At 46.1% G+C, this 22,648-nt stretch overlaps 1 protein-coding gene across 1 annotated transcript; it reads left to right on the forward strand.

Moving 5' to 3' along the window:
* The first annotated feature begins 211 nt into the window (after positions 1 to 211).
* Positions 212 to 22,149, forward strand: DCT (dopachrome tautomerase). The gene is made up of 8 exons (XM_081198467.1): positions 212 to 733; positions 6,072 to 6,371; positions 7,674 to 7,774; positions 10,307 to 10,473; positions 13,104 to 13,283; positions 13,365 to 13,500; positions 18,305 to 18,506; positions 20,754 to 22,149. Exons 1-8 carry the CDS (start codon positions 436 to 438, stop codon positions 20,933 to 20,935), a joined length of 1,566 nt encoding a protein of 521 aa, XP_081054593.1. The 5' UTR covers positions 212 to 435; the 3' UTR covers positions 20,936 to 22,149.
* Positions 22,150 to 22,648: the final 499 nt, after the last annotated feature.

Genomic DNA, 22,648 nt, shown 5'->3' on the forward strand with positions numbered 1-22,648 from the left:
GAGAACAAGCGAGAGAGAAGACAAGGAGACCCAGAGCCAAAGTCTTTCACATATCCCCCACCTCTCAAAAGGCCTCTTTTCCCCCTTGATGTCATGTGCTAAGCACGAGGGTTGGTAGAAAGCTAATCCTTCTAATTAGGGTTTGCTGCCCCTACACAAAAACCCCCCAGCCGTGGCCTCTTGGCAAGCAACAAAGGACCAAACTGTCCTCGTTTCTACCGCATTCAATAAAATTAGGCTCCAGGATTAAGCAAACGCCCCAAAGTCTAACCCGGTAGGCTGTAACGGGTTGTGGGTTGGAGACCTCATTTGGTCACATAAAACCTGGCTTGCTTGTTCAGCCCAGAGGCTGAGAATAAGACCGCCTGCCCTGAATCTCATGCTGACTTTGCAGGTTGAACAAAGCGAGTCGAGAAGTCCTGGAGTCTGATACTGATGGCCTTCCTGCTGCTTTGCTGCGCTCTCTTAGGATGCCTGAGCCCCCTTTGGCTTCCGGAGACCACGGCGCAATTCCCACGGGCGTGCATGACTGTGGAGATGCTGCAGTCCAAGCAATGCTGCCCTCCTTTGGGGCCTAATCCTAACAACGTGTGCGGCTCGCAGGAAGGCAGGGGCATCTGTAAGGAGGTGCAAGTGGACACCAGACCCTGGAGCGGGCCCTACACTCTCCGCAATGTGGACGACCGAGAACGATGGCCGCTGAAATTCTTCAACAGAAGTTGTCAGTGTACAGGTGAGATGATGATGATGATGATGATGATGATGATATAATTTATACCCCACCCACTCTGGGCAGCTCCCAACAGAATATTAAAAACATGTCAAGACATCAAACTTTAAAAACTTCCCTAAATAGGGTTGTCTTCAGATGTCTTCTAAAAGTCAGATAGTTGTTTATTTCCTTGACATCTGATGGGAGGGTGTTCCACAGGGCGGGTGCCACTACCGAGAAGGCCCTCTGTCTGGTTCCCTGTTAACTCACTTCTCGCAGTGAGGGAACCGCCAGAAGGCCCTCGGAGGTGGACCTCAGTGTATGAGGGCTGAATGATGGGTGTGGAGACGCTCCTTCGGGAGGGAGGTTCCTTACTCTCTGGAGAAAGCCAGGAAGATTCAGAAATATACAGTGGTACCTCAGGTTACATATGCTTCAGGTTACATACGTTTCAGGTTACAGACTCCGCTAACGCAGAAATAGTGCTTCAGGTTAAGATCTTTGCTTCAGGATGAGAACAGAAACTGTGCTCCAGCGGTGCAGCGGCAGCAGGAGGCCCCATTAGCTAAAGTGGTGCTTCAGGTTAAGAACAGTTTCAGGTTAAGAACAGACCTCCGGAACGAATTAAGTACTTAACCCGAGGTACCACTGTACTAGAAAGTCCCCATGATTCTGCCGGGTCCCATCTATTTTGCATGTGCAAAAGCTATGTTTTATATTTCTTATTTTCATCCCCAGTACTTGTGATATGTATTGACAGCTTCCGATGTTACCTTTCCCTATTAACGTTCCAAAAACAGCTATACAGAAGCAGGAAGAAAATGGCTACAGGTGCACAGCTTTGTAATGTGTTCAGACCCAAATCAGACGCACATCATGATGAAAGGCAGGAGAACAGAGTTTTGCCACTTTTGCCACTTTTAGGCTTTCCCCCATGTTAAAAAGAGGCCTTTTGATTCATGGAACTTACTAATTGCCTGACAAGAAAGACACTAAGGCCAATGTACTGTTATATGGTCCTCATTTTCCTGAATGGTGAAAATTTACAAGGGAAGAGCTACAAATTTAACTTCCTTTGGGGGAGAGACCACTAGAGATTTATGGTGCCTTTGCAATATATGTTGAAATTGTAAGTATATGAGCAGAGTATACTGGAAGCAAACAGAAACTCCTACAGTAGAAAGCAAATCCCATACAGCATTTCTGAAAGCTCAGCTCAGCTTTTATACCTCCAGACAATTTTACAGCTCCCAAACTCTCTCCAATGCTCTCTAAATTCAGTCTGACATCTGAATCCAACTTTATTTACTCTGCTTCTCACCTAGAGAGTCATCTTCTCCAAGCACTGGATATCACATTGCAGACGCTGGGGGAGAGATTTCTATTCCAGCTATCTCCTATCATTTGGGAATGTTTTAGTAGTCCACAGACTGATAAATAGATGCTCACAGTCACCAAACAATAACAAAACAGTATTGAAATGAATACGACATTTTCTTCACTTCCTGCTCTTGGGTTTTTGAACTGCGTTAATTTGGAGGAAGATCTGGAGCTAATCACCAGTTTAGTAGCAGCAATTAGACAAACAAGAGATCCTTTTGGAAATCTCCAAGATCTCCCAAAGTGTGTTCTCTGGTATATTTGTTTGTTTTTCTAATACATTAGTTTAACCTTCTGGTGGTTGCTTTGCTGATAATATTGCTCTGTTGTGCTAAAGGCAGCATTGTTCCGTCTTTGCCAAATGTTTCAGCCACCAGAACACAAAGTGCAGTTATGAGACCTCATGTAAGAACAGCGCATGAGGCAGCTGGAAGGAAAGTTTTGAGCTGACAGATAAGGTTTCATTTGAAAGCATTTGTGTGTTCCGCATCAAATGCATTAGGGTAGCCAATTTGCCCAGAGGCGAGAAAAGGAAAAAGAAAGAAAAGAACCAGTAACAGTTGCTGCGGTTGTACCTATCAAGTCCCTCAATGTCAATTTGATTGCCGGGTTAAAACACAGAGATAATGCTATGTTAATTTATTCATTATATTTACATCCCATTTTTACTTCAAGGATCTTAAGGCAGGGGAAATGTTCCTCCCCACTTTTATTTGGACTAGATAGATCTTTGGTCTGAACTGGGAGCTCTCTTAAGGCACTCATATTTGTAGGCGGTCTAGAGAGGGTATTTTGTTCATGAGCTCCCAAAATCTGGAGCTGGCATGGTTTGCAGGTAAGCTTCAAGACTGGAGCCAGGTGGCAACTAGATACTTCAGACCACAAAGGTTTCGGTTCTGAAAACAGGGCATTTGCACCTCGTCAAACAACACATGTTCTCTCCATCTTCATTTTCTCCATTGTGGGGGTAATCTTGACTGTATCCTTCCGAGATGCAGTTAAAGAGTTAGTGATGACATTTGCCTGCCTGAACCATCTGAAACAATTGCAGCTTGTCATTGCAGTTATCAGAAGAGTTATTTAGAAGTGTGGCTTAAATGTCCCTGCAGAGCTTAGGCACTTTAAAACTATCATCAGGCATGACGCTACTTCTGAATGCAGTTGTTTTCAAGCCAGAGCAGGGAAAATAATTCCTGCTTGTCGGAACTGGTTCGTCCCCATGCACTCATGCCCAAATTTAGATTGGGTCTGCACAACTTGTGCCCAGCAGCCATGTGGTGGCCCACTAAAGGTAAAGGGACCCCTGACCATTAGGTCCAGTCGTGGCCAATTCTGGGGTTGCGGCGCTCATCTCGCTTTATTGGCCGAGGGAGCCGGCGTACAGCTTCCGGGTCATGTGGCCAGCATGACTAAGCCGCTTCTGGCAAACCAGAGCGGCACACGGAAACACCGTTTACCTTCCTGCCAGAGCGGTACCTATGTATCTACTTGCACTTTGGTGTGCTTTCGAACTGCTAGGTTGGCAGGAGCTTGCTTCCGGTCTGGGACCGTAGAGGCTGGGAGATTATGAAGCAAGGGGCCAGTACATGACTGATGGTCACTCTTGACTTAGGTGGGCCAATCAACACAGACTGCCAACCTAGCTGGATTTCCTGAGAGACCAAGGTTGTGCATGCTATATATGCAAACCCTCCAAGTGCCCCTATTTTCCAGGGACAGCCCCGGATTTACAGAAGCTGTCCCGGTTTCTGATTTGATCCCAGAATGTCCCGCTTTTCTTTAGGACGTCCCTAGTTTCATCGGAGAAATGTTGGAGAGTATGGAATAGGATGTCCCTATTTTCATTGGAGAAATGTTGGAGGGTGAAAGGTAAAGGACACCTGGACGGTTAAGTCCAGTCAAAGGCAACTATGGGGTTGTGGTGCTCATCTCGCTTTCAGGCTGAGGGAGCCGGTGTTTGTCCACAGACAGCTTTCCGGGTCATGTGTCCAGCATGACTAAACTGCTTCTGGCGCTATGGGACACTGTGACGGAAACCAGAGTGCACAGAAACGCTGTTTAGCTTCCCACCGCAGCGGTACCTATTTATCTACTTGGACAGGTGTGCTTTCGAACTGCTAGGTTGGCAGGAGCTGGAATAGAGCAACGGGAGCTCACCCCGTAGCGGGGATTTGAACTGCCGACCTTCTGATTGGCAAGCCCAAGAGGCTCAGTGGTTGCAGTTAATGACAGTGACAAACTCTCAAATTTCAGTGGTGCCTTGCCCAATGCTAAAATTGAGCACCCCCACCTCTCACACTCTGTTTTGCAGCATCATTTTGGCACCCCCTGCAATACAACCACTTCTATAAAACTGCCTCTGTTAATGACCTACCAACGGGGCAGTGGATCAGTAGCTTTACTGAGCTACTGTTATTAGAGCAATACTTTGTTCTGTGGACACTGCTCCTCCTTGTAGCTAGGGTATTATAAATCAGAAATAATTGAATATGAAAGTCTGACCTATTCCAGTTTTCTTCTGCTAATACTGCTTGTAAGGGATTATTGTTTGAATGCGTCGACTGATTTAGGGCAGAGGTCATGAATGTAATTGCAAGCAATTACCAGCCATTATGGCTCTTAGATGGCTTCTTCCATACTTCATCTTTTATGAATGTGATAGATTTTCCTCGTATGTTGAGACAAGTCAGCAAATCCTGTCCACACATTCCCCTTTTCTCTGCATCCCATGTGCTCCCTGTACCATTTTGGGAAGTGGTGTTCACAGGGCGTTAGTCCCAATCAGTATCTATACTGTCATTTCTTATCAAGTACTGCATTTTGGGGTCTTTCCCCCCAAACCAGCTTTGATCTGAATTGAGGCAAAGAATGACCCTGGCCATGTCTACACAGCCTTGTTTCTGGGGTTTTTATTTCTGCTGAAGCTAAATCCCAGGGGGCAGGGATCTCTCCAGATCTCAGAACTAGGGAAGGGGAATAGTGCTGCTTAAAAATAAACATATATTTTAAATATGTTCTCATAGCTGGCTCCATGTTACCTACTGCATGGTGAGCTTGTTCATCAGGTTCAGGCTGCTTTTTTCCAAATGTCACACCAACTCTGCAGACTTCAGGGAGGATGGCTGGCAAATCTGACCAAGGTAGCAGTCATGGTCTCATTTGTTCACATGGAGGTGGATTTATGGAAACAGCCCTTCTGAGATGTTGGAGAGCATGGAGCAGTCATTTTGGCTGCATACACAACATACATTTAAAGAATCACAAAGAATCATGGAAAATGGAGTTTACCCCTCTCTGAGTTACAATTCCCAGCCTCCTTAACAAATTATAGTTCTCATGATTCTTGATGTGCATGTGTGTGCTTTTGTCAGGCTTCAGGGAATTGGCATCCCCTCCCGTGGCAGTAGATAAGCAGAACAAAGGAAAAGGAGTCTTCTTACCAGTTAGAAACTTTAATAATCACAGCGAGAGAGCAAAGAACACATCTCCTAGAAATGGCGGTGCTCCCAGTTAAGGAATCCACCCCTTTCCGTCCCTATTAATCTACGTCACTCCTATGTCTTGTAATCTGAGCTTGTACCCTCTGTGCTTTCTGTTATGCCACTTTCTGAGCTCTCCTTGACTTTGGAGAAGGGGAGTGAATGCTGTCCAGAGACTGTGAATCTGTTAACCCTCTCTCTCCCAGTGTTTCTTCTCCTAGCTGTTCCCCATCCAGTATTTCCCAGCTTCTGCTTTCTGAACTATGCCCCTCTGCAAACCACTGTTCCAAATCTATACGGTCCTCCTGCTCCTGGGAAGATTCAGGATCCGGAGCAGGAGCAGGGGAAGGGGGAGGCTCCCAGCATTCCTCCTCAGCACGGTCCCTGACAGCTTTGAATGTTTAGCGTTTATTCAGCCTTTAACTCCTCCTCATCAGAGAGGTTTGGGCAACATCTGCTTTGGTATGCTGACGTATGACTGATGCTGTCTCTTAATACAGGGAACTTTGCCGGCTACAATTGTGGGGACTGCAAATTTGGTTGGTCAGGGCCCAACTGTGACGAGAAGAAGCCTCTGGTTGTCCGGAAGAATATCCACGCTTTGACGGAGGAAGAGCGAGAGCAATTCTTGGATGCCCTCAACCGCGCAAAGACCACCGTTCACCCCGACTATGTGATCGCTACACAGCATTGGCTGAGTCTGCTTGGTCCCAGTGGAAATGACCCGCAAGTTGCAAATTGCAGCATTTACGATTACTATGTGTGGCTTCATTATTATTCAGTCAGAGACACTCTTTTAGGTTGGTGAATTCCATTAGCAAGGGATAAGATAGGAAAAGGCGAAACACACACTAAAAGGAATGTCAACAGAGTGTTGTTGTTTTTTAAAAAAACCACTTTGGAAAAACACACTGTAGTTAACATAGGAAATGGAACATTTTCAACACAGTGGATGTGATTTGTTTGAGAACTTCCCCTCTTCTGGGGAAGAGGATTTTTTCCCCATTCTCCCTACTTAGGAGCTTTGGAATGCTCCTTGAAGCTTCTTAGGATTCCTGTAATTTTTGGAATAGTCTAGTTAGTAGAAAGGCAGTATGGTTTGTACAGTACTGAGGTTTGAATTTGTATTACATTTATTTTACACTGGTGTTTTTTTTTTTGGGGGGGGCGCACATACGTTTCTTTAAAAACACACAAGAAAGCCATAAAAAAGAAACCAATAAATCAGAAATAGATGTGGAAATGTTCTAGTATTACATTCCCTTGTCTGAAACATAAAGTTTAGAGCCACATACGATCACTGTTCTGATAGCCAAAAATGGAAATAGTTTTGCATTCTGACTTTCCATGCAAAGCATACAGGGTTTTCACCATAGGATAAGAAGAAAGAATGGTGCTGGCAGATAACATTTCAACTGAGCCTACGTGGCCTAATCTGAATCCTGGGCATATGGCAGTCAGCTAAATGGGTAGATATCTAGAATTTTAGAAACAAGAATGTGCCATAATTTATAAGCCAGGACAGCAAAAGGCGCAGCTTTCCCTCGTCTGTCAAGGCATTGTAGCAATGTTTTTTAAAATGGATTTCTATCCAATGTGATAGAGAAAACGTCCCCTTTCTATTTTTTTAAAAAATATTTATTGAGTTTTCACAAATTATATAAACATAAACAAACACACACAAAAACAAACAAGTATAATTTCAAATCCTTATTTTCTTAAGACTTACTTCACCGACCTCCTCATACCTCCCCTTTCTGCATTCCAATTTCAAATATTTAATTCAGCAAATCCTCCCCCTTAATTTTATCTAGTTGTAATCCTTTCTTTTCTTTTAACTTAATCTTTACAGCTGTAGTCCGCTTATTTTCTATAACCACAACATTTTAACACTCATTAATTTTACAATGTCTCTTAAGATAGATTTTAAATTTCTTCCAATCTTCTTCCACCAACTCTTCTCCCTGGTCTCGGATTCTGCCAGTCATTTCAGCCAGTCCCATGTAGTCTATCACCTTCATCTGCCATTCTTCCAGAGTGGGTAGGTCTTGTGTCTTCCGAAAACGTCCCCTTTCTAAGTTGAATTCCATTTTAACCCACAGGACCAGGCCACCCCTTCACAGCAATAGACTTCTCCCACCAAGGACCTGCCTTTGTAACTTGGCACAGGTATCATTTGCTGCTGCTGGAAAGAGATCTGCAGGTTAGTGAAAACACCGACTGGTGTATGTTTGAAAGATGCAAACAGAGAAGCTTCTAAGCCCTCCTTCCCTCCCTCTCACTCCTCCCCATTCCCGAGAGGAAGGAATTCTCAGCATAATGAGCCTCCTTAAGGTTTAGCATTCTAGCACTAAATGGGAAATGTGTAAAGATAGTCCTGAGGAAAGAGAATGATGTGACAAAGGACTTGAAGCTTCCCTATCTGTTGCATTGGTAAAGGTAAAGGACCCCTGGATGGTTAGGTCCAGTCAAAAGTGACTATAGGGATGCGGCGCTCATCTCGCTTTCAGGCTGAGGTAGCCGGCATTTGTCCACAGACAGCTTTCTGGGTCATGTGGCCAGCATGACTAAACCGCTTCCAGCAGAATGGAACACCGTGACGGAAACCAGAGTGCACGGAAACACTGTTTACCTTCCCGCCACAGTGGTACCTATTTATCTACTTGCACTGGTGTGCTTTTGAACTATTAGGCTGGCAGGAGCTGGGACAGAGCAACGGGAGCTTACCCTGTCGTGGGGATTCAAACTGTTGACCTTCTGATCGGCAAGCCCAAGAGGCTCAGTGGTTTAGACCACAGCTGCATTGGCTGCATTGGCTGGTAGACAGATCAGTTGAGGTGGGGATAAACTACACAGAAAATAATTCAAGGCCACCCCACTCTAATTAGGCATGTAAGAATGATTGTTTTGCATGTCCAGGCGGTGACCCCCCGACCCCTGAGAGACCACTGCATGCTTTGCTGTTGGCTCCGCCCCCTAATAAACAGCATGAGTAGACCCCTTGGCTGGCCCTGCCTCCACCAGTGCCACTGATTGGATTATTTGAACCAAGGTTTGGCAGGAACACCCAACGGCTGTGGCATCAGGGAGGCGGGTCAGCATGGCGAGCTGGTAAGTCCCACGAGTCTTGGGGGTGCTGCACATGGTCCCACAAAGGGCGCCCACCATCTGAGGACTGAGCGTTCCTTCTCCCCCCCTGTATTTTCTCATGCAACACTGTTTCCATTCCACTGCTGTTCATCTTCTGCTAAAACTATGTTTGTCTCGCTGTCTGTTGTCTGCTATCATTACATTGTTCCTCTCTTTTCATTTCAATGCAAAGGCAATTCATTGGATAGCTCAGTTGGTTACAGCATGGTGCTGATAACAGCAAGGTCGCAGGTTCAATCCCTATATGGGACAGCTGTATATTCCTGTGAAATATACCATATTTTTCACTCTATAGGACGCACTTTTTCCCCTCCAAAAATGAAGGGGAAATGTGTGTGCGTCCCATGGAGCGAATGCAGGGGGGAGGCAGGCAGGAAAAGCCCCCAAAAGACGCACACAAGCGCAGCTCTTGCAAGCTTTTCCTCAGGAGGGACAAGGGACTGACGCGACCGGTCAGTCCCTTCTCCCTCCTTGTAGAAAAGCCCACAGGAGCCGCGTGCTCCTTAAAGGGTGCGCGGCTCCTGTGGGCTTTTGCGGGAGGTGGGAGTATTGTCATAGCCCCACGACCCTCTCCCGGCTGGAGAGGTGGCGCGTGGCTATGGTAGCAGCCTCTCCGCTGCGCGCCTTTCTGCTGCTCCCCGACCTGCTCTTTGGGGCTGGTGGTGGGCTTCCCCCCCAGCTCCAAGGTAGCCGCCTGAAGGCGACTGAACGCACCTTGAGTGGCACCTTGTTTTAGAGGGGGAAAACAAGGGGGGGGATTCTCCTCCTCTCTGTGCAGCACCTCCTGCCGCTTCACTGAAGGGGCACTGGGCAGAGAGGGGGACAGTTTTTTTTCTTGTTCTCCCCCCTCTAAAACAAGGTGTGTCCTATTGTCCGGTGTGTCCTATAGAGCGAAAAATACAGTACTCAGAGTCTAGAGTGGATTTCATGCTCTTTATTCAGCTCATAGTGGTGAGGAGGAATGAAAGTTCCCCCAGAATGTCTGCTTTATATACATTATTTACACAATGGGCCCCACGTGATTGGCTAATTCCGGGATTCACCTGTAGGCCAATCAGGTTGCGGATTCACTTCCACCTGGAGCTGGATTGGGTGGCTCCTGTGGACCAATCAGACTGCTGCATTTGGGACCCTATTGTTCTAGGACCAATCAGACTGCTGCATTCTGAATCCTATTGTTCTAGGACCAATCAGACTGCTGCCTTTTGGATCCTATTCAACTCAGTACATAACATCCTGCATTGCAAAGGCTTGGAATCAATGATGCTCAGCGTCCCTTCTGATAGAATCATAGATTTGTTTTGTATGCAACACAAGGCACATGTGTGTGTGTGTGTGTGTAGAAACTTTGTGCTCTGATTTCAGGCAAATATAGCACACCTACCTGAAGAGATATCCATGTTTTTGTAGGGATTGGGATGGCCTGGGTTTGAAAAAGGAAAGAGACAGTTTGGGATAGTGTTGCAAAGAGGTTATATGAGGTTTGTTGAGCTGCGGAAAATTTTTTAACAAATGTTTTATGCAAAGAACTAATCCAAAGTGGCTTCATCTCCACCCCCCTCCATCTCCCCACTCTCATGTTTAGCGGATGATTGGGAACGATTCCTTTGCATTGCCTTATTGGAATTTTGCTACAGGCAGAAATGAATGTGACGTGTGTACTGATCAGCTTTTGGGAGCACCGAGTCCAGACAACCCAAACCTAATAAGCCGGAATTCAAGGTTTTCACAGTGGCAGATAGTATGCAACAGGTAACACAATTTTGTTTAGAACTGAGGTATTGGGGATACTTATGCATCCAGGTTTTAAACTCCTCCTTTGATTTTTTTTTTGAGCTGTCAATAAATTCAAGAATTATCTGCCTTTTCATTGATGAACGAACTCATTCATTGCATTTAAAGAAATGCTGCATCAAAACCTCAATAAAGGTGACATTTTAAAATCTCTGGAGGCAGTGTAAGATAATTTTCGGTTTAATGAGTAATAGCTGCCACCGAGACTTGGTTCAGATGTAATGCTAAACTATGGTTTGGTGTTACATACAGTGCCTCAGACTCTGTTCTCCAACTTCCTTCTGCAGCACAGCTGTAGTTAACTCTGGTTTGCTCTTACGCCCGAAGCCACAACCGTGGTTAATCTTCACTATGGTTTAGCGAAACAAACCAGGACCACAAGCCACAGTTTGAAGTTGACTTGTTTTCCTAAAGTGTAGCTAAGACTGCCCACAGTTTGTTTGGGTTCAGACATAACAACAAACCTTAGTTACCGTATTTTTTGCACCATAACACTCACTTGTTTTCCTCCTAAAAAGTAAGGGGAAATGTCTGTGAGTGTTATGGAGGGAATGCCTACGGGTGGCATGCCTACGGATTTTCCTCCTCTAAAAACTACGTGCGTGTTATGGTCGGGTGCGTGTTATAGAGCGAAAAATACGGTAATCAAAAATGGAAGAAAAAGCTTCTGATTTCCTCTCAGCAAACTTGGAGAGGAAGGGGGGGGGGCATAGGTGCCTGACTACAACCAACTATTTGAAGAAAAATCTATTTTTAATTTGTTGAGCATGATTTATTTCACCTTCCTTGCACATGGCTCCAAGAGGGATTCCTCACTTGGGGCCTCTAACTACCCCAGCTCTGAATCTGCCTGACCATTATCTCAACTGTGTGAGATAACTGTGTTATCTCAACACAAAGATCCAACATTTCGTACCTCCTGTGCAGGGCCGTCTTAAGCATTAGGGCTAGGACCCACGTATCTCTCCTGGTATGCCCCGCGGAGGACCTTAAGGTCCACAAATGACAACATCTTGAAGGTCCCAGGTCACAAGGTGGTTAGATTGGTCGCAACTAGGGCCAGGGCCTTTTCAGTACTGGCCCCGACTTGGTGGAACGCTCTGTCACAAGAGACTAGGGCCCTGCGGGACTTGACATCTTTCCGCAAGGCCTGCAAGACAGAGCTGTTCCGCCTGGCCTTTGGTTTGGACTCAGCCTGACCCTTATGTTTCCCTCCCCTTATGGTTTTGATCTATGGGCTACTTTTAAAATGAGGGTGCATTTTAAATTGCATTTTAACCTGTATTTTAAATTGCCCCCCCCCATTATGTTTTTGCTGTAATTTTACTGGTGTTAGCCGCCCTGAGCCCGGCTCTGGCCAGGGAGGGCGGGGTATAAATAAAATTTATTATTATTATTATTATTATTATTATTATTATTATTATTATTATTATTACAATATCCGGCACCGTGGTGCAAAACTTTTCCCAGAGTCTTTTTAAGGAGGACTGCACTGCCGGCAGGGCTGCAGGAGGCGGTCAGCGGCTGGAGGGCGGCTCCTCTGGTGGGGAAGAGGCGGAGGCTGGAAGCGACGCCTCCCGGCTCACCTGGACGCTTTGTGCCATGGTGGCCACGGCAGGCGGAGGCTCCAGGCGCGGCACTGCTTCAACGCGGCATGGTGGAGGTGGGCAAGGGTGGCGAGCTGATTCTGGGAGGAGCTGCGTCCAGCTTCCGCCTCTTCCCTGGCACCCTCCAGAACTTGGTGCCCTGGCGCCCCGCGCCACTAGCCTCTATGGGTAAGACGCCCCTGCTCCCATGCTCCCTGGTGCGCAAACACTTGATGTATGGGTGATCAACATTTCCCCCCAATGGGAAGATTAACTAAGGACCGGCCAATTACCATATTTTTCGCTCTATAAGATGCACCAGGCCATAAGACGCACCTAGTTTTTGGAGGAGGAAAACAAGAAAAAAAGTATTCTGAATCCCAGAAGCCAGAACAGCAAGAGGGAGCACTGCGCAGTGATCCCTCTTGCTGTTCTGGCTTCTGGGATAGCTGTGCAGCCTGCATTTGCTCCATAAGACGCACACACATTTCCCCTTACTTTTTAGGAGGGAAAAGGTGAGTCTTATAGAGCAAAAAATACGGTAATCTTCCAGTTAAAACCAATTACAGTGGTGCCCCGCAAGACTAATGCCTCGCAAGACGGAAAACTCGCTAGACGAAAGAGTTTTCCGTTTTGGAGGTGGTTCGCAAAACGAATCTCCTATGGGTTTGCTTCGCAAGACGACAATGTCTTGCGAGTTCCTGCTGGTTTCCCCCCTCCCCCTTTTTCTAAGCCGCTAAGCCGCTTATCAGCTGATCCGATCAGCAGATAAGCCGCTAAAAGCCGCTAATAGCGCTAATCCGCTAATCCTTCAATGGGCTTGCTTCGCAAGAGGGAAAAAAACGCTAGGCGAAGAGAATCACAGAACGGATTCTTTTCGTCTTGCGAGGCACCACTGTAAAGCTTTTGGCCTGTTTTCCTCCCTGCATAAAATCAATAACAAGAAAGCTCAGCACAAAATCGAGTCTGACTGCTTCATGTCTCTCTATTTGTAAACCCAAGTTTGGATGACTATAACCGCCTGGTTACACTTTGTAACGGGACCAATGAAGGCCTTCTGCAGAGGAACCCATTCAGCAAAGCAGGGGACCGGCTACCAACCATGGAAGATGTCCAGAATTGCCTCTCTCTGCAAGACTTTGACAAGCCGCCTTTCTTTCGGAATTCCAGTTTTAGCTTCAGGTTAGTTCTTTGGTTTGCATCGTTTGCTTTGCTGCACAAGGGAGCTTGTGAGATGGTAATGCTCTGTGTTGCTTGACACAGGAATACTTTGGAAGGCTTCGATGAACCCAACGGAACCCTGGGCCCATCAGCCGTGAGCCTCCATAACTTGGTCCACTCGGTCTTGAACGGAACGAGTGCTTTCCCTCATTCTGCAGTGAACGATCCTGTCTTTGTGGTATGTCCTTATCTCATTTTGGGTCCCTTGAAGTCCTTGTTAACCAAATATGCCAATTGGGATGTGGGTACCGCTGTGGTCTAAACCACTGAGCCTCTTGGGCTTGCCAATCGGAAGGTTGCCACTTCGAATCCCCACAATGGGATGAGCTCCTGTTTATCTGTCCCAGCTCTTGCCAACCTAGCAGTTCGAAAGCACGCCAGTGCAAGTAGATAAATAGGTACTGCTGTGGCGGGAAGGTAAACGGTGTTTCTATGTGCTCTGGTTTCCATCATGGTGTTCTGTTGCGCCAGATGCGGTTTAGTCCTGCTGGCCACATGACCCAGAAAGCCGTTTGTGGACAAATGGAGGCTCTCTCGGCCTGAAAGCAAGATGAGCGCCCCAACCCCATAGTTGCCTTTGCCTGGACCTAACTTTTCAGGGGTCCTTTACATTTACCTATTGGGGAACATTTCCCAGGAGGACCACTTCTACGAATGAGAACAGAAGTCATGTCTTCTCTTGATTATTTGGTGTACCTGCTGGTGCTATCCACCCAATATTGACGTTTTCAATTTTCACTAGAGCCAGACATGTGCCTTTTTTGGAGCTGCGATCTTCAGCAAGACATGTGGCCAGCCACGATCGCACACGTTTTTAGGTGCTGTGCTCTCACATGAGAGCATGCCCCCCCCCCAAAAAAACAGGTTGTCCCGGACCTGTGATGGGTGGGTTACAGAGATCCCCTGGAGTCAGTGAACCACCGGTTGAGAACCACTGGGTTAAAGTGTTGCTACTTCAGAGTTAACCAACATATGTCAAAAGTACTCAGGTTGGTGAATCGGTGATCTGATGCCCTATAAACAGACTTTAGTCCACTTTCGAAATCTGGCCTGCGTTTCAAAATAATGGAATGAATTGTGGAGGTAAAAACAACTCTCTGATCCGATCATATAGACACAGAAGGGAGGAGGCTGTGGAACACCCTCCTATCAAATGTCAAGGAAATAAACAACTATCTGACTTTTAGAAGACATCTGAAGGCAGCCCTGTTTAGGGAAGTTCTTAATGTTTGGTGTTTTTAATTTTCTGTTGGGGAATATTCCTCAGCCTAGAGTGGCTGGGAAAACCAAGCCAGATGGGTGGGGTATAAATAAAATTATTATTATTATTATTATTATTATTATTAAGACAGATCAAAATCTGATTCATTACTAGTTTTGTTTTGATAAAGTGTTTACAACCCTTTTGTGAGTGTCCTATTCGTGCACCTCACAGAACCCCTATGTGGGCAGACGGGGGGGGGGGGGGAGCAGGGAAGGAATATTTCGTATGCATGAAAGTGCCTCTGTTAATTCATAAGATCTTCCATCGGTGTTCTGGGGGCATAATGGAGTATGTGAGCTCCATCTGGTGGCTAAATTAAAGCTCGAACCCTGCAGCTTTAGTAATGCAAATAGAAGAACTACGGTACATGGAAAAAAACTTGTAGGAAATCTAAGAACTCTGATTGACTGCAGTACCATTCTGTAATGATGCCTAAGGAAAGAAGCCACAGCTGCGTTCCTTCATGGCCGGTTTTTAAAGAATGGTTGATACCCAAAGAAGGAGGGGGATTTTCATTCTCTGTGGCCCAGAGAAGGACCTGAAGGCACAAGGTGCTGGTCTCAGTAGAGCTGATGCCTTTATAGATCTCACAGAACCCCTGAACTCCACAGGGATATAAATGTAATAAACAAAACTGATAAAAACGGAGAGAAAATGAAAACCCTCATCCCAGGACCAGCCCATTAGAGAATCTAGACGTAGTAATATTGATATATTATTAAATCCAACCTTGCAGTTCTTAAATATTGTTGGCTTCCATATCGAGTGTACCTCCAAATCACTGTGCTAGCTGCACCGAAGTAACATTCCACTGTGTGCAACTTGGGCAGTATGTATGGAGGTCCTGGGCTGTCTAGACAAGATCTCCCTGATTCTTCTTCTTCCTTTCTTTGGTGATCACTCGTATAGCTGAGTAAGATTTTCTCCCATAAACACGGTTTTAACAATGAGTCCATAAGTGACTGTGGAGGCCAATTCTGGATCCACACATCCTTCCACAGTGGGGACATTGATAATCCAGTCAGGGAAAAAGGGAGGCAGACTATGTTTAGGGCACCTTTTCTAGCTCCTCCCCCTTTTTGGGGTGAGGAGAGTGGATCCTAAAAAGGGCCGCTCAGTCATGGATACAGCTGCTGAGCTGCTCAACTGCCTCGTTCCTTGAGTCAGAACGACTAAATCTGTATCCACCGCCCATGTGCCCGTTCATGACTAGGGGCTTCCAGATTTCACGATCCTGCCCCCGTTACCACTTGCCGATCACCGTGGGACTTTTGGGGTTTGGCTTTGGGTTGGGTTTTTGGAAGATGCCTGTGCTTGAATTTGTTCTATGTGTGTAGATCAGTGCATGTTGACCAGCGCACAGTCTTCGCAGTAAGGCTCTGTTCCAATGGCATGAGTAGTCACGATGACCAGTAGATTCTTATCTGCTGCAGCCTTCATCCACCTTCACAGCCGTTGTAACATACCGCTTGTTATTACCTCCCTGATGTGGTCCAAAGGAAAGCAGAGCAATATGTTTGACACTAGCTTGGCTGCTGGAGTTGCTGGAAAGAGGTGTACAAGGTCCAACCGTCTTAGGGACTCCACTCCAGATTTGTGTAGAGTTTATTCCTTAACCTTTTCTTTTCCCAAAGGTAAAGGGATCCCTGACCATTAGGTCCAGTCGTGACTGACTCTGGGGTTGCGGTGCTCATCTCGCTTTATTGGCCGAGGGAGCGGACGTACAGCTTCTGGGTCATGTGGTCAGCATGACTAAGCCGCTTCTGGCGAACCAGAGCAGAGCATGGAAACGCCATTTGCCTTCCCGCCGGAGTGGTACCTATTTATCTACTTGCACTTTGACGTGCTTTTGAACTGCTAGGTTGGCAGGAGCAGGGACCGAACAACGGGAGCTCACCCTGTCGTGGGGATTCGAACCGCCGACCTTCTGATCAGCAAGTCCTAGGCTCTGTGGTTTAACCCACGATGCCACCCGCGTCCCTTTTCCCAAAGGTATCCTGTGAGATAACAAGATGGGCTACTTTTCGGGGTTGAAGAGCCCCACCTGCCCCTTACTTCCTTCTACAACACCTGCTGAAACCATATTTTTGACCATTGGACCCACTCTTAGTCTCATCTGCTCAATCCACTGCAGCCTCACTTTGCATGCAGCAGAAGTCCTTAACTCACCGAGGATTTGAGGCTCATTTGCTCCTCTTACCTACAGATCGTGGCTTCATTTATCTGAAATTTGGATTATTTTAAATATTGAGTCTTGGTGTCACTTCAAAGCATGCCAGGAAGTAACAGCCAGCACTGCTGATTGCATTATGATAGGACTAGGAAATGTGTGGGCCTTCAAGTGTTGATAGACTCCGACTTCCATCAAGAGCAGGCAACCTCCCATCCATCTGGTCTAGGGAACCACCCACTAACAGTGCGTCAATCTTATCTGCCTTGAGCTTCAGTTTGTTGGCTCTCATCCGGTCTATTACTGAGGCATGACATCGGTACAGCACATCCACTGCCTCACCTCACAGATATAAAAGAGAAACAGAGTTGCGTATCATCAGCGTATTTGTCAGGGGTTCAGGAGCAGAGGCACAGGAAAGGGAGGAAACAGAGAGCGAGGGGGAGGAATCCGAAGGAAATATGAGCGATGACAGCGGCCCGAGATCTCCGAGTCTTTCCAGTGAATCGGAAGATTCACAGAAAGGGGCGCCAGTGGTCAGAGCAAGGGGGGCACCTAAGGGGACACCCCAGGAAGAAGGGACCAGAGGAGACTCAGAGAGCAGCAGTTGGAAATCGGGACCAGCTTCCCCACCAGAGCACAGTAGGGGGGAGGGGTCGCAGGCATCGGGAGCTGGCGGCTCGCCGCAAGCGGGAAGGCAGGAGTTAGGATTGGCCACACCTCCATCGGGGAGCGAGGAAACGGTTAAGAGGAAGGTCGAAGGCTGCGCGCGCGAGCCAAGTTCAAATGCACAGGAAGGCGGCACAGTAAGCAGTCCGGATAGGGAGCCAGGTCCTAAAGCCCGCCGCAAAAAAGGGAGCAGAGTCCGGGGGGTCGGCGTCAGAAGAGTCCAGGAAGGAAGAGACCACGGGGGGTAGAGGGACCCAGAGGAGGAGGGAAAGACGGAAGAGGTGGAGTAAGGCTAGAGTATTAAGTTGGTGTACAGGAGGCGGAGACTCAGACGGAGCTTCGCCGGTCTAGCTTCTAAGACGTAGAGCTGCACGCTGCGGCTTAAAATGGAAACTGTAACTCAATAAAGACTTTTGTACAGCACTACCGGCTAGCGTGGTCCTCTGTGAGCTGGGACCTGGAGGCAGCTCTGACAGTATTGCTGTCAATGTACAGTGGTACCTTGGTTTACGAACTTAATCCGTTCTGGAAGTCCGTTCTCAAACTGAAACCGCTCTTAAACTGAGATGTGTTCCCTAATGAGGCCTCCTGCCTCCGATGCCCTTCCACCATTCGGCTTCCCTCATTAGGTAAAGTTCACAAACCGGGACACTACTTCCAGTTTTGCGGAGTTTCGTAAACCGAATAGTTCATAAATAGGGCTGTTCTTAACCGAGGCACCACTGTGCTCCAAAACTCCAGATGACCCCACTCAGTAGTTTCATATAGATGATAAACAGCACAGGGAATAAAATGAACACGGGCAAATTATTTGTTTTCATCATATTGGCCTGGGCATATCCCTGTGAGCTTAAGATCATATGTGAATTGGCTTCCCAGGTCCTCCATTCCTTTACGGACGCTATTTTTGATGAATGGATGAAACGATTTCGCCCATCTGGCAGTGCGTGGCCCGAAGAACTGGCTCCTATTGGCCACAACCGGAAGTTCAACATGGTGCCTTTCTTCCCTCCAGTTGCCAACGATGAGCTGTTTCTACCTGCAGAACAACTTGGCTACAGCTATGCCATTGACTTGCCTGGTAACTAGATAGTTTTGTGAGTTATATAGTTTAGCTTGCAAGAGCTCAGCACTGCAGCATGTACCAGTTGTCGCAGTGTGGTACCACTCTGGGCTAAGGGCACAGTGTGGTAGCCTTTGCCAAACAGTTGTTTTGGCTTACAATCCCCACCGGTTTAATAGCATGGCTATTAAAAACAATGGAAGCATCGTCAATTATGGCAGTTGTCCAGGGATTTAGTGTAATGGTTAGAGTGTGGCTGTGGCTTTGTTCTTTGTTCTTTTTACAAAATTTATTTATTTGGTGTTCCAAATTAAAAATTTAGAGTTATATTAGGCATAAATAATAAAAGCAAGATTCCAAGGAATCTCCTGGACTTTCATCCTCCCCTATTTTGGTCCTATTATTAATCCTTTCCTCCCTCATCTTTAATCCAAATCCTTCACCTCTTCCACTATGTCTGGAATTTAACCTTAAACTACAAGTGATATTCCAATCCTACTAACGATTTTAACTGTTTACAATGGTCTTTAAGGTAGCTTATAAATTTTCCCCATTCCTTATTGAAATTTTGGTCTTCCTGATTTTGGACTCTTCCGGTCATTTTAGCCATTTCAGCATAATCCATTAACTCCATCTGCCATTCTTCTCTGGTAGGAAATTTATCTTCTTTCCATCTCTGGGCCAGTAACATCAGTGCAGCCGTGGTCGTATACATAAATAGTATTTTCTGCTCCTTTGGGATTTCCACACCTAGAATTCCTAAAAGGAAGACTTCAGGCTTTTAAACAAAGGTTATTTTAAACATTTTTTTCCAACTCATTATATATAATTTCCCAAAATCCTTTTACTACCTTACAATTCCACCACATATGATAAAAGGTGCCTTCTTTCCCCTTACATTTCCAGCATACATTTGAGCACGTTTTATACATTTTTGCTAATTTACTAGGAGTTTGATGCCGTCGGTACATCATTTTCATATAATTTTCTTTCAGTGTATAACATGCCGTGAACTTCAAGTCCCCCAAATCACAAAGCTATTTATCTGTATGACATCTGTTGGGGGAGGACGTTCCACAGGGCGGACGCAACTACCCAAAAGGCCATCTGCCTGATTCCCTGTAAGCTCACATCTCACAATGAGGGAACCACTAGAAGACCCTCGGACCAACAGCTTCAGACACTCAGTGTCACTCTCAGCACCACCCAACCCTTGGCAGCAGACATGCCAACTTTGAGGGCTGACGTATCTTCGGCCCTTTCAGTCTTTGTTGCGGCCTAGGACTCTCATACCTACGGGACCGCCTCTCCTGATATGCCCCACGGAGGACCTTAAGGTCCACAAATAACAACACTTTGGAGGTCCCAAGCCGCAAGGTGGTTAGATTGGTCTCAACTAGGGCCAGGGCCTTTTCAGTACTGGCCCTGACTTGGTGGAACGCTCTGTCACAAGAGACTAGGGCCCTGGGGGACTTGACATCTTTCTGCAGGGCCTGCAAGACAGAGCTGTTCCGCCTGGCCTTTGGTTTGGACTCAGTCTGACCCTTATGTTTCCCTCCCCTTATGGTTTTGATTTTTGGGCTACTATTAAAATAAGGCTGCATTTTAAATTGTATTTTAACCCGTATTTTAATAAACTGGTTGGGTTTTTTTTTAGTTTCTCCCCCCCATTATGTTTTATTGTAATTTTATTGGTGTTAGCTGCCCTGAGCCCAGCTCTGGCTGGAGAGGGTGGGGTATAAATTATTATTATTATTATTATTATTATTATTATTATTATTAAAGGGGCTGGGACCCCTTGGTATTGAGGGGGCCCAGCGCATGTCCCACAGGTGTGACAAATAACATGCCGTGAACTTTAAATCCCAATTCCATAACCTTTCCCAAGCTGTGAGCTGTATGTTATACCCAAAGTCTCCCGCCCAGTGTATCATTACAGATTTGACCTGTTTGTCATTTGTAGACGATAATTGGTGTTATGTACTGAAGTTCTCACCCTGGGCCAGCAGGGGGATACTGTAGATAGTTTTCACTCAGGTCCACATATGCAAATAAGGGACTGAAAGTGACGTTCAGTGATTGGATAATTACAGAAAATGGTTACTGTTGCGTTCTAGTGGAGCTCTATATAAGCAGGCTGGCTGAACCCTTCAGTTCAGTTCCGTTCTGGCCTGTGAATAAACAAGAGCTGTTTGAAGTATCGCTGTGTCGTCTGATATGTTCACCCACAACTTAACAATTGCCTTTGCTCTTCTGCCTTCACAGAATCGGCTGAAGAGGCCCGCGCTTGGGCTCTCATGGTTGGGTCTACCATTGGAGGAGCTCTGATTGCTTTACTTGTTCTGGTCCTTCTGCTTGTCCTCTTCCAGCACCGGAGACACCGGAAAGGTTTTGAGCCGCTAATGAACGCAAGGTTTAGCGTGAAGAAATACAGCGACGAAGCCTAAGGGGGTGGGTGGGTACGAAGTGTTTTGCAATTGACTGCCCTTGAGAAGTCAGTTGGTCAACACATACCATTTGTTGCTTTAGCATCTTCACAGAGAACAACTTATACTTTTATAACCAGTTCAACTAAGCCTCCATTCCTTTCTGATTTGAGGCTGTCATCTCGCATGTCAACACCCTTTGAAAGGACAGGTGCAGATCTTGATTCCTGTTCCACGGACTGCAACTCATCGGCTCTCACAGGATTTAAAGTGGGGTGCTCACATGTGCAGGAAGGAATCCTCCCCAGGTTGCCGAATCTCTGTGAAATTGATTTGTCCGCTCTTAGCCCAGAGTTACCTTGAGAGATTTCTCTTAGGTGTTATAGGTGGCTAGGTGCACAAATATAGAGGAGAAGAACTGATGTGTTGCACACATTCAAAATACAGTGGTACCTTGGTTCTCAAACGCCTTGGTACTCAAACAACTTGGAACCCAAACACTGCAAACCCAGAAGTAAGTGTTCTGGTTTGCAAACTTTTTTTCGGAAGCCGAACATACTCCATTTTGAGTGTTACACTGAGGCCTGTCTGTTTTTGCTATTGATTTTGCGTTTTCGTTTTTGCGGCTTTATTGTTTTGTTTTTGTGACTATGTGGAACCCAGTTCAGCTACTGATTGATTGATTGTCTGCAAACAACTGAAGTACATTGACTGCAAACAATGCAGTACATTGTTTATTGCTTTCATTTTATGGATCAATGGTCTCGTTAGGTAGTAAAATTCATGTTAAATTGCTGTTTTAGGGGCTGTTTTTAAAAATCTGGAATGGATTAATCCATTTTGCCTTACTTTCTATGGGAAAGCATGCCTTGGTTTTGGAACACTTTGGTTTTGGAACGGACTTCCGGAATGGATCAAGTTTGAGAACCAAGGTACCACTGTATGCCTTGTTATAGACAGGCAATGCTGATATCCACATATCCATCATATGGGTAACACCACTTTGATCTCCTAACTACTTAACTGTGAATGCTGTTCTAACATTTATTTAGCACAGCGTGCTAAGTGCTGTACAGAGCATGCCCACAGTGCTTAAAGAACACTTGCCAGGGGAGAACTGTTGTCGTTTGCTACCTTCCTATATTTTTAGTCGGCTCTGAGTGCTTATTACACTGTGCTTCGCATGTTTCACTAAGTGTTCTGTATACATTAAATTCCTCATCTCTTTGTGTGCAGTAACATACTTTGATTCCTACTTGTATGTCTGCTCACTGGTGAAAAGGTGTTCACCAGTATCTGATAGTGCTAATTGCCTGTTGGAGAGCATGAGAAAAAAGTGGATTCAGTGGGCCTCTATCCTGCTTCCAAAAGTGATTATTATTTGTTTTTATCTCAGTTTTCCTCTAAGGACCTCAAGGATAATGCATGGCATTCCCTCTCTGCCCATTTTATTTGCACAACAACCCTTGGAAGTAGGTGAGGCTGAAAACCAGTGATTGGCCCAAGGTCCCCCAGTGAGCTAAACGGCTGAATAGGGATTTGAACCCAAGTCTCCCTTGTGCTAGTCAGATACTCTAAACACTGCACCACAAATAGTGGGTGCACTTTTTGGAAACAAATGTATAGGCCTGATTCAGAGCAGCTCCAGGTAATGCAAGACACAGAAGAACCTTGCTTCCAAGTGCAGCTAGTGATTGCTGGATTTTACATTGTTTTGTTTAACTGTTTACATGA

Source organism: Podarcis bocagei, assembly GCF_964188305.1.
Source record: "Podarcis bocagei genome assembly, chromosome: 6".
In the NCBI taxonomy this organism is placed as follows: domain Eukaryota; kingdom Metazoa; phylum Chordata; class Lepidosauria; order Squamata; family Lacertidae; genus Podarcis; species Podarcis bocagei.